General features: G+C 41.3%; 1 protein-coding gene across 1 annotated transcript in view; it reads right to left on the bottom strand.

The window, feature by feature from the left end:
- LOC123022145 (coiled-coil domain-containing protein 171-like) overlaps window positions 1–12,745 on the bottom strand; it is a 191,429-nt gene that overhangs the window by 157,099 nt on the left and 21,585 nt on the right. Inside the window, exon 5 of the mRNA XM_044427586.1 lies at window positions 8,107–8,245. Within this exon, the coding sequence (XP_044283521.1) occupies window positions 8,107–8,245 (139 nt within the window). The remainder of the gene's footprint in view (window positions 1–8,106; window positions 8,246–12,745) is intronic.

The following is a 12,745-nucleotide window of genomic DNA, read 5'->3' as shown; positions in this document are numbered from 1 at the left end:
ACAATTCCTGCTAACCCTCAAAATATGTCTTAACATACTCTGCTTGTTAATAATTAAAGACAGTGTCACAAATAGTTAAAGTTAAATACAGAACAGCCTTTACACCGCGATTTGGGAAACTTTTTGCTCCCGAGGTCTGAGCTGGGCCCATCAGGGACACGCGCAAGCAGTGGGTAGATATATCATTGCCAGGCACGTGGCCCAATACACATTTTTACGTACATACATACACAGAAACATGCCAGTCACACAGATGCAAACATACCTTTTGCAGACTTCTCTACATCAGGTGACCCATCCAGATAAGGTAAAGAAGGAACCATTTTCATCCCCAGCATATCATGCTGGGTGGAGAGATTGAAGCTTTCCCACCCAAAGAATGATGATAGGCATGAAAACTCAGATCCCCTTCAGTCCTTAGCTAATCCACCCAGGTAAACTGAGGAGTAGATGACCCAGTTCAGCTCCTGAGCCTCTTTCACTACTCTCTTGCCTTTCCTGATCAAGGATGTCATCCATCTTATGTGCCCTTGACCTAGGGAGATGTCAGTATTTGGGCTGCTCTGGTGTTCAGAACAATGACCACAGTATTTTCAGGATCCCAGGGGAAACCTGGGATTTGCAGCTCCCAGGCCCTGCTGGAACTCTTAGTCTTCTGATGAACAACAGCTGGGGACCTTCCAGAATGGACTTCAGCAACACAGATCTTCCTGTTTGCTGTAGTGCCTGCATCTTGTTTGACCTGTTTCCTGCCTTGCTGTCTCACCTCAGTAACATGGGTCTTCTTGCTGGTTGTAGTGTGATTCAGCTCCTGCATCTTGCCTGACCCTTACTGCATTTGGCTCCTGTTGTATCCTGCCTTCCTATATATCCTGCCTTGCCATGTTGCCTTAGCAATGCAAGTTGGCCCACTAGCTGGGGTTCAACTCCTGCCTAACCACTACTGTGTATCCTGCCCAGTTTTCTGCCTCAAGGTACCCGCACCTCTGTTTGTCTTCCTATTCTTGACCCTTGACTTGTTCATGATCATGTCCTTGTTCTGCCCTGATACATACTTCTGGTTCTCCTGCTCTGTGACTATGACCTGGACTTGCTATTAAAACCTTGTTTTGGACTTTGGAGTCTGCCTTAACTCAAGTTCTGTTGCTCTGCTGCTGGTGCCTCAGTCTTGTCTCCTGACAGCCATGTCCCGGCCCTGGAGCCTGATAGGGGAAATAATAGGTGCGTGGGCAGAATCTGGCTGGGGATTCAGAAATTAATTAGGGGTGACCTTTGATTGACCTTTGCCTTGGTTTTGAATTAGCTCTGTCAAAATTCTGAAACTCCAGTTTATATCATCATCATCATCATCATCAGTTTGGCCATTTTTAGAAGTATATGTGGAAAAGCTTGTAAAAGTGCCAGCTACTCTTTTGTGCATTTTCCATGCCTGTTCAGGGGCCACTGCAAATTAAATGACACATGAACAAGAACTACTGATTTGAGAGGATCAGATGGGCTGCTAGCTGATTGAAGAATTTATTCTATCCAGGCTGATTTGGCTGGGCAACAAATAGGGTGGCTCTGCAATTGGTGAAACTTAAATAAATCCTAGTAACAATTCCTAAATTTGCTCACACAATGCAGCATGGGCAAATCTTGTGCAGCTTTGGGTCCTCTGGATCTGTGCCCTGCCTTAAAAGAGCTGCACAAGGCTGCAGCCACACTCATTTATACCTCAACACTGTTCTTCTTGCAAGGATGCCAAGGTGGCTCACACAGACCTCCACTCCATTTTACCCTGTGGGGTAGTTAGGCTGAGAATCTGTGACTGGCCCAGAGTCAGCCAGTGAGCTTCTTGGTCAAATGGGAACTGGAAGCTGGATCTTCCAGGTCCACCATCCAACACTCTAACCACCATGGCACATAGCTCTCAATCTGTATCACAAAGCCATAATGAATCCAGCCCAGTGTCTCAAATTTTAGTCCCAGTTAGAACAGACTCACTGAAATGAATGAAATATTAGATACAACTAACGTAAGTCCTATTAATTTCAGCGGCTCCAGTCCACATAGGTCTAACACTGGAAACTGCCCAGTAATCAATTAGGTACTAATCAGAGCAGCTTTCTGGCTGTGCCCAATTTTGGCCTCTGGTCTTAAGGAGAAATACTAGACAAACGAGAGTTAATAACTGCTAGCAGAATGCTGGTACAATCTGCTATCACTGCAAAAATTAGAAGCATGACTATATTATCAAATATATGATACACTATACAACAGACTGATATCAGAAGATTCTGGTTTGGTTCTGCCCTTTAAAAGAGGCAACAGTGTCAATTTTTCTCTGAGTTATTTATTTTTATGTCTTGCCTTTGCTCCACTAAACTCAACATCCATAAGATTCCTATGCAGTTTTCCATCTAAGCACTGACTAGGACCATGGAGGCATCACTTGAATAAGGTTGCTGCATTGTGTACCTTAAGACCAAAGGCCTTAACATTTTGCATCCAAAAACAAAGAACGCATGATATGTTCGCAAACTGGAAGGGTGTTTTGGAAAGAAGCTAATCAGAAAAGCATTTAGAGTGCTTCCAGATGGAAGGATTTCCAAGCGCCATTGCGCATGATTCAGTACATATAAGACCTGGAGGCTGTGTGGGGACTATGCCAATTCCCAGTGCAGATCCCTTCTAGTCCACACAGCAATCTGGGAACTATCAGGATAAGTGCAAGCAATACAATCAGAAACAGCAACTGCTGCACAAAGCTCCTCACGACATGAGGTAATCCTCCCTGTCCTGCTGTCACTTTCAATGTAATGCTAAGTCAGCCATGAGGAAAGCTTTGTCAGGGCTGGTCTTTCCTAACCTTCTTCCAAGCAGATTGGGACAAAAGGCTTCTAAATCTTCATTATGTTAAAACTAGACCATACAAAGTAAGAGTACTGCAGTAATCATTAGCCAAAGATACCAGCCAAGTTAGAATATTAACTATTTAGAAAATAGGGCCTAATGATAAGTTGATCCTAAATTGAAAACCTCTCCTCCTTTCCCAAACAAAGGAACTGGCTCTGTCTTCAGGGTGGTTCATGCTGCTTGTAAGCCAGTCAGCAGAATCTCATGCTACGCAATTGGTCTGCTTTCTTGATCTGACACCGTATGTATAGAATAACAATTCAATGCTCCCTGTCTAGCTCTGCTTGTTCAACAGTGTTTCCCACTGAACCAGAGGGTAGCCTGGTTTTCACTTGCCTCTTGGCTTTTATCCGGCCTTGGCCTTTGCATTTCAGCTAAAGAATTTCAATTGTTCTTTCGGTTCTGATTCAGATTCTGAGGCAAAAACCTTGGAAGGCTGTCACTTAGGAGAAGTAGATCTAGAGACCCTATGCTTTCTGGGCAACTCCTGAGAGATCACAGATGGTTAACTGTCTTAAACATGAACTTTCCACAATTAATTGGGGGAACGCAGAAAAACAGAGGGAGCAAAAATGCCTGCTCAAACATTGTACTTGGGATGAGTCACAATTTGAGAAGGATACAACAGTACTGAAAAAATCATCAAAAAATGGCTTCACAGAAAAGATGAACATAGAAAAAATATGGCTTACAACAGACTTCTGAATATCAATAGAAGGATAATTCAAGGATAATATACAAATGGAACAAATGCACATACAAATGGAAGCATCATCAATATTTTTGAGAATGACTTCCAATTCAACACATGGAAGCTCACGAATGTTCAAGAACTTGCTTCTTCTATTGAACATATGAGATAGAAAGCTATGGGAAGCTGTATACTGTTTGTTAATGGTTACACGGGTCTTGATTTTTAAGGCCCATATAAACTTAACATAGACTGACTCTTAACGATGGTAATGACGAATAAGGCCCTAAACGACTTGAGTCCTGGATACCTGAAGAAGCGCCTTCTTCCCTATGCGCCGGCCCGCCCCTTGAGATCTGAGGCAGAGGTCCTTCTCTGGAAGCCCTCTTTGAAGGAAATTAGGAGGGTAGCTACCCGGAGAAGGGACTTTTCAGCGGTGGTGCCCTGCCTGTGGAACACGCTTCCCAGGGAGGTTTGCCTGGCACCATCATTTATTCTTTTCGGTGTCAGTCAAAGACTGTTCTTCCCCATTTTTTAACAGTTAATTGGTTTTATCCTTGATTTTATCATTATTTATTGAATGCAGTGTGTTGTGTGTTGTATATGGTTGTTTGGGTTTCTTTGGGGTTTTGTTCTTTGTAAGCCATCCAGAGACTTTAGTAGTGGACAGCATATAAAAACTTTAAATAAATAAATAAAATAAGAAATTAGGAATAACCCCACAGAATCCTAACCCTTACCCTTTCTGACCTCAATTCTTCCCACTCACCATAAAAGGGAGTATATTGGCACTAACAATCACAGTTAACTTTACCAATGAAATTCCTGTTCATTAAATGTTATCATTAATGTAAATCATAGCTCAGACTGGCAAAACTGTAACTTTAAATCATTATTAAGGCCAAAAGGAAATTTCCTTTGGAAATGGGAGTAAGCAGCTAATCCAAAGCACAAATTGATTCCTTAACCATAATTAAAGATCCTGTTTTATTTGTGTACTGGTCCTCGGTGATGCAAAAATGTGATACATGTTCTAATACCTGAAGGCAAAAGTTAAGAATAAGAAAAGAGATTTAACTTCCTAGTACTGTGGATAATTATAGAGAACCACTTTGAAAACAAAATAGTCAATTCAGTACCAAATGGAGTTGCTAAATTGAAATAAGAAATCTCTCTGAAAGATACACTTTAATCCAACCATAGCCTGTGTGCACATGAGGTCAGACTAGATAATTGTAATGGTCCCCCACTGGTCTTAAAGTGTGTGAATTTAAATTGCTTCCACACTTAATAGTCTAGAAAAAGCTAAAGAGTAACTATTCCTTTGAGAATATCCAAATTATGGTCAGTGAGTGAGACCACAGATAGGTTTAATACCAGCTTGGGCAGATAAAATAGCAAGAGATAATATAATAAGTTTTGATCCACAGAAGGTTCTAGGAGCAGACAAGTGCATTTAAACCTTTTCCAACTCTTAATGAATCTGCTTGAGCTTTAAATTGTTCAGTACAAACTTTCTTCAAATTCAGACATTTCCCAATAAGTCCTCTGAGCAAGCAATTTTTTAAAAAATGCCCCTTTTCCCTTTCAAAACTCTATCTAAAACAGACTTTACTGTCAATGCAGAACTCTGAGCTAGAAACATGAAAGAATTATTTGTACAAAGGGAAAAGGGTTATCAACTATTTGTAGTCTGATGATGACCTAGAGAGAGCAAATGAACTTTCTTTTTCTCTCTTGTGAATTAACTGTATCTGCCTACCTAAGATGGAAGAATATCTAAACTACTCAGTACTAATATTCAACCGCCTGTAGCAGAAGAAATTAGTAATATTATTTTGTGTTTGTTGCCTGTAAGACTAGTTCCCTAAGCATTACAGAACCATTTCAAAGGAGAGGAAATATGGTCAGGGGGCTACATCCAACACTGTGTGAACAGTCTTTTGCCTGTACCATGAGATTAGCCCTTCCTCCACTCAGCTGCATGCTCCCCATATCTGCTCCAACCTCTGGAAGCAAAGCTGTAAGGCATGTGGGGGGCTTCAGAGTAGAGGGCTAATCCATTCCACAATCCAAACTATAAGGCCTAAGACAACAACCAAGAAAAACTATCGAATAAATAAGACAAAAAAGTCAAGGATGGTGATGCCCTTTGTACTGTCAGTATATATGCATGGCAGTGATTCACTTCAACTAACTGCAGTCTCAGAGCAACAGTTAAATCCCAAACTGATGTACAGAATTCAGAGAATTCTGCATTTCTAACAAACCCCTCCCCGGCCACTTGCAACAAGCATGGAATGAATGAAGGAAAATCATAGGATGCAGAAAGTTCCCATCATCTGCCAGTTTAGCTTTACCTCTGAGCAGGCAGAAGACAGTGCAGCCATTTCTCGAGTTTGGGCTGGCCCAAAGCAAACAGCCATTCCAAGGTCATCAGGCCCTGAACAACCTTAGTTATGGGGTACCTGGTGAACCATTGGAAAAGACACCAGTTCTTAACTATAAAACCAGTTATGACAGAAAGGAGGGCCACTACCTTCATGTCCTACATGCAGCTTTCCAGATGCACTTGTCCAGCTACTATTTGAAATGGAATGCTAGATATACAGACCCCAGGACTGAAACTATATTAAATAGCCCAAATCAGTGTGGCAATTTTAGAGACTTTTAATGAAACCAACCAATGCTGTTTCCGTATGAAATCATATGTGTTGCATTTATACTCTGCACTTCCTTAGAAATCCTCCAGGTGGGTTGTACACATAATTTCCCATAGATCACAGATCATTTCCTATGCGAGCATCTTACAGGGCTAGTGGCCTGCTTGGTTTTACCAGCAGGACAGCATCATGTACCTTCAGACCAATTCCTCTGCAAATACTCATATTTACTGCTATGTACTACTTTGAAACTCCAGGTCAAGGGGTTCTGCAGGATTCTACTTGCACTCTCCAGGGTATCAGGCTCCTGAGTTCCAACCCAAGTTGCTGAGGTAATCTGTGTCACCCTTTAGATTCCAGCTATGTTTGAAGACCGCAGAGAGAGGGAAGGAGGTGGAAAGGAGAAGAGAGAGAGCTCACACATAGCTCTACTTGGACCTGATAATCATTAGAATGCTCTCACAATTTTGAATAATGCATTAATGAGGCCCCCAGCAAGTGAATGAAAATAACTCTGGGTACAATCCAGTCAGAATTCCTATAATCCTCTGAATTCAGAGGATTTCAGACATACTATGCAGGGTGCCCCGGAAAAAAAAATTAAGAGGGCCAAATTCAGTTGCACCTCAGAGTGTGAGAAAAGGAGGATGAAGTGCCTCCTTTTCGTCTAAACTTGGAGATACAGCCAATATGGTTCTTCCCACACTGGCTACAAGGGACAGGAAGGGCACTTCAAGCCTGGAAACCCAGCTACAAGGTCCAAGCACTTTTCCAACCTCTCTGAAAATTCTGTGACTGTTCTTAGACAGTGTCTAGTGGCCACAGAGTTGTGCTGCTAATGATTTGTAATTATACACAATGCCAGTAATGGTGACCACAAACAGCTTACAAAGAAGTCTTCTAATGAGATAGCTTTGTTTGCATTTGTCCCAAATGCCCCTTTCATATAGTCTGAAAAGGGATGTATTGGATTAGATGTATTGGATTAGATAAATACTGCTTTTAAAAATTAATTAAAAAGTGAAATACTGGTATAAACCTTCAGTCAGTTACATTCCAATGTAGAAGTGTCTTATTCTGAAAAGTGGCAAAGCAGAATGCAACTTCAACGGCTTTCTGAAGAAGTGATCACACAAAATAAATTATTTTGTTGAACAATATTCAGTGTGGAAAAATTTACAGCCAGCTGAATTACAATACACAGTTCTATAGCACATGAAGAGTACATACAAATTTGACTGGATCTCTATTTCACGCAGCTCCTGGTTGATATTCCAAGGCTTCAGATAAACCTCAAGAAAAATGTACACACAGCATCCAATGCTGTCATAGCATTAGTGGAAATCATAGGTAGCATAAGAGAAACCTAGTGCTACATGCAACTAGCCCTCGCTTCCTGTTGTGCTAGCAGTCGGTCCTGTGCTGGCAGGTTTCTTGCACTGGATACCCCCTTATCAGTCTCAATGTATCTATTTTTGTTTGGGTAGCACAGCATGAAGGGGAAGTATAAACCATTTATAAATATGGTATCTCTGGGTTAAACTTTGTGCTCCCCCCCCCCCAGTACAAGATGCATTTTGTTCACCATTAACTGCCAAACTATCAACAGGTCTTGCATTTTTCGGCCTTCACGCATAGTATGCACAAAGACAAGCACAGACACACAAAACAAAACACAGCAGTGATACTAGCCCAGCATCAAATTCACGGATAAGAATGGGCTTGCTTACCTGTGAGACATATATTTTTAAAAATGAATGAAGCAGGAGATTTTAGATGTTTTAAAGGTAGACAGTTTTGAGGGGTTTTGTTTTGTTTTACATAGCAACACACATAGCAATTTTTCTCTCTTACCAGGAGAAGTTCGTCCTGTAATTCTTTGTAACTTTTCTCATTATTCTTGAGTTTCTCGGAGAGGTCTGTAATTGCCTTCTTCTTTTCCTCTATCTCTCCATTTAGCTGTTTGTTTATAGTAAGATACTCTTTTTCTAAACTGGAAAGATGGAACAGAATTTTCAGCAAGAATTTTAACCACTGTGAGATCAGATTCCAACAGATGGTATATAAAATGCATTTCTGTACCATCATTAGATGTTTACTTGTGTTTACTTTTAAAAAATTTATAAAGATACTAAAGAAATTATTATTATTACAATTCATTTCTACACCTCCTGTAACCAAAGCTCTCTGGACAATTCATAACATTTAAGTCACCCACCAGATGTCAATCAGGCCCAACCCTGCTTAGCTTCCAAGATTAATCAGAATCAGACACTTCAGGCTACATGGACACTAAGAAACACTAATATTTCAACTGCCTGAAACACACCAGTAGGGCGGTATCCAACAGGTCCCCCTTGCATATGCAAATGATTTAACACTAGTTTAAATGACCTCAACTGTAACAAAAACATAACGCATATGTCGTCCTGGATACTGCCTATAATGACTGGGTTCACACATCATGGCAAATACCCTACACAGTTTCCATGACTCATGATTTTTTGCATGGACCCACTGGTCAGACAGTCCCACCATTTCCATTCTCCCCATTCTGTCATCCCACTCTCACCACATATCCTAGCAGCCCCTGCAAGAAAAATCCCCTTATGTGCTGCATTGTTTCCGATCAACCTCAGGTGCCTCTTGTCTGCTGAAGTTCTGTGGTAGGTTCTCCCTCTTTGCCCTATCAAGTGTACCTACATCTCTATAGAATTTCCTAGCCAGTTCAAAGCTCCCAAAAGCTTTTTATAATTAAACACTTTTACCATGATCACCCCCTTCTCCCTCTGTGCATTCGCCTATTTTCTCCCTGTTGCAGAAAGTGAACAGGGTGAGAGGCACTTTGCTAATCCAAAAGGACCAAAGAAAGTGTGTTCCTAGGGAGCATCAGGTAGTAGAGATTGGCTACTTGAAGCAGCTCCTTTCCATTTTTGCTCTTTCCATGGTACTGTATGGTATTTCTTCACCACCAAAGATAAAATACAGCTACAGGGTCCAGACTACAGTGGTACATTGGCTCACGAACTTAATCCATTCCACGACTCTGGTCGCAACCCAAATTGGTCGTGAGCCAAGTCAAATTTCCCCATAAGGTTCAGTAACTATCTTTTTTAATCACAGGGAAAATGGGCACGATAGCGGCCGTGCTCGGGGGGAGGGGCGAGATGGGCACGATCACAGACGCGCTGGGGGGAGATGGGCACAATCACAGGCGTGCTTGTGTGGGAGGCAGGCGCGAGCACGCTCATGGGGGAGACGGGTGAGATCCTAGCCATTCCCACCTGCCCTCCGAGCACACCCACGATCGTCACCCGATGCGGAGTTCACAACCTGAGGAAAAAATGTTCCCACATTTCTGTTCACAACCTGATTTGGTTGAGGACTAAGGCGTTTGTGAGCCGAGGTACCACTGTACATGAGAGGCCCCAGAGAAGCATGGAAACCTTACAGCAAACTGTAGTAGCTCTCTGTAGCTTTTATCATAGTAAAACTCCACAACTTGGTTCTGAGAACATGACAAGACAACAAGCGTGAACACTCACCATGGTTTCTTATGATTGGCAAACCCAGCCAAACAATATATTGTGTTTGACATGAGAGAGTTTATAACATGAAAGTTGAAAAACATCATTAGATAACACAGACGTTTCCACAATTTCACTGAAAATCTTCTAGAATTAACATCAAGTTATGTAAACTTGTAAAATGACACTAAAAACCATGCCGTGCCAGAGCATGGAATTTCCATTTTTTAAAAAGATGGATTTTATGCTATTATATATTTGCCACCTAAGCAATAAGTCCTAAAGTAGGACTTATTAGTCCTTAAAGTAGGACTAAAGTAGTCCTAAATGCTTGAAACTTTGGTCCAGTTCAGACATAGTGATCTCAGTCTCTCAACTACGATTTGGAAATTGGGCATGTACTCCATGCTCATGAAGCCTCTTCTGCCTCTTGCACTTTTTTTCTCATGTATCAATCTGTAAAAACCTTCCATGATCTGTTATAATCATAGCTTAAATGCACTGGGGCGATTTATAGCTAGATTGCTAGAAACTATCATAGTCTCTGCCAGTTTTTCCTCAACTTCCAGAACTGCATGGGCCAGATATGCTAGTGGCACTCCTTGTCAGCAATGAATCCACTGGTTATTTCCCCCCCCTCAAGCTATGTATTTTGTATACCTATGGAAAGGGTCTCTAAACCCACAGTGACATTACACCTGAACTGAACCAATCTCTCTTTTCCATTTGTATAATATGCTAGAGAATCTCATCTCTAGATTGTTACGTCCCTAAGAGAATTCCATTGGAGGCAGGAAGTTAACAACAGTGAAATTAGTTTAACTATGACCTTAAAACATACGCCCTTTAATAGTGTTTGTTACATACCCTTAAAATATTTAAAATATATGATTTGAAAGATAGAATGCTTCAGTTCAGAACACCCTGACAAAGATTGCTTAGTCCAATAGCACTCCATTCAGAACAGCACTGCTATATGTTACAGGAGAGATGTAATTACACAAAACCTACTATGAGCATGGTTGTTTTGAGGAATGTATGACAACAAAAGAAAACTGGGAATAAAGATGATACATATTCCAGTAAGTATTCAAAGCAGAAAACATAAAAAGTGAATATATTAGAGAAATTAAAGAAATTGGTGGATGAAATGGTCATTAGACTAAGGAACAGAATGGGGAAGTGTGAAAGTAATAAAAACTGATGCAAAGTAATATAAGAACTACCTGAAAGGGCAATACCCTTGGAAGAAGATACATCCAGAGCAGAATGACTTGCAAGAAAACAAATTTCAAATTATAAATTAAATAAAGCATGCAAAAAGTTTGACAATCTCAAGTAACAAAGCAGAGTCTCTCATCTATCAGTATAAACAGATGCTGACAGCTGGCTGCAATTCAGTTTTTTTCCAGCTTTACAATAAAATGACACGTTTGTGGGTCTCTGATGAGAGGGTATTAGAGAATGTCAATGCTTTTTTGTTAGAATGCTTTTTCATAACGTTGTAATGAGATCTTCAAAGTCATATAGGTTTAACATGATTTCCACTAAGAAAGTGCTAATATAAAAACAATTTTAGCAAATCACCATATTGGGAGAATGGCTCATTATAGAGAAGATCAGATAGAATTACAGGCAAGAATCTACAGGATGTCTCAAAGAAGATCCATTTGCATTCTAAATCTTTGATAAATGTGAACCAGTGGTATTCTAAACATCTCTCTCTATACCTGGAACACTCAGAGGCTCATAAAAGTATGGCTGTATGATTATAAACTTTCATGCAACAGTAGCAGAAAGATGGCCTAGTGATTGAACTGTGGCATGGAGGAGATGTGTATTCCTTTGCATGATGCTTGATACCTGCCGAGGAAAACGGAGGAGCAAGCAGTTTCCACTCTTTAAGTGGGAGAAATGAATCATGCCTATAAGGAACAGGGGAAGCTGCCTTACACTGAATCGGATCATGGGTTCACCCATTGACACTGACTGGCAGCAATGGCTCTTCACGGTTTCAGGCAGGATTTTTTTCCCCACCCTTTCCTGGAGGTACCAGGGATGGAACTCAGATCCTTCTGCACACAAAGCAGGTGCTCCACTACTAAGCCACGAATCCTCCCTTCCTTTTCCTCACTGCACTCTCACCCAATTCCACTTAAAGGGGAGAAGCTTAGCCCTTGCAATAACAGGACAGAGTAGTCTTTCCAAATCTGGTGCCATCCAATGTTTTGGCTGACAACTCCCATCATCTCTGACCACTGTTTCTGCTGCCTGAGGTTGAGGGGAGTTATAGCCAAAAAGGTCTGCAGAGTACTAGACTGGAGAAAGCAACAGAAGGATGTTAGCTGCCTCCTTTTAGCAGGCTGCAGAGGTGTGTAAGCAGATACAAGCTCCTTCCGATCAGCCAAGCCCCTCATCTGCCTTACAATTATTATTTAACTGTTTCATTTTTACATTACTGTCCTGCTAAAGGCACTATATATTGGTGGCTAACAATGCAATGCAATGCAAGACATCTGTAAAAATTAAGCAATATAAAGCCATCAAAATGAGCAGCTAAGGTTTTCTCCCCTCACCTGTTGTCTTCCAGACATTTTAGACTACAACCCCCAGTATTCCTGACCATGGGAGCTGAAGTCCAAAAATCTGGAAGGCAGCCAGTTGGAGAAGGCTGAAGAAAGAGCTGAGTTAAGAGAGCCAGTGTGGTGTAGTGGTTAAGAACATGAGACTGGGACACAGGCGATCTGGGCACTAGTCTCCATCCAGCCATGGAGCCAACTGGGTGGCTTTGGGCCAGCCACAGGCTCTCAGACCAACCTACCTCACAAGGTTGTTGCTGCAGGGATAAGATGGAGAGCAACAGGAGGAAAATGCTGTAAGTCCCTTTAAGTTCTTTCAAAGAGAAAAGATGCACTACAGATCTAATAAATAAATAAAAGCTTATAAAAATGGCAGCCAGTTAAAAC

This window comes from Varanus komodoensis, unplaced genomic scaffold, assembly GCF_004798865.1.
Source record: "Varanus komodoensis strain SLA01 unplaced genomic scaffold, ASM479886v1 scaffold19, whole genome shotgun sequence".
Classification (NCBI taxonomy): domain Eukaryota; kingdom Metazoa; phylum Chordata; class Lepidosauria; order Squamata; family Varanidae; genus Varanus; species Varanus komodoensis.
Note: the sequence above shows the minus strand (reverse complement) of the source record. Positions and strands in the feature narration are given on the sequence as shown.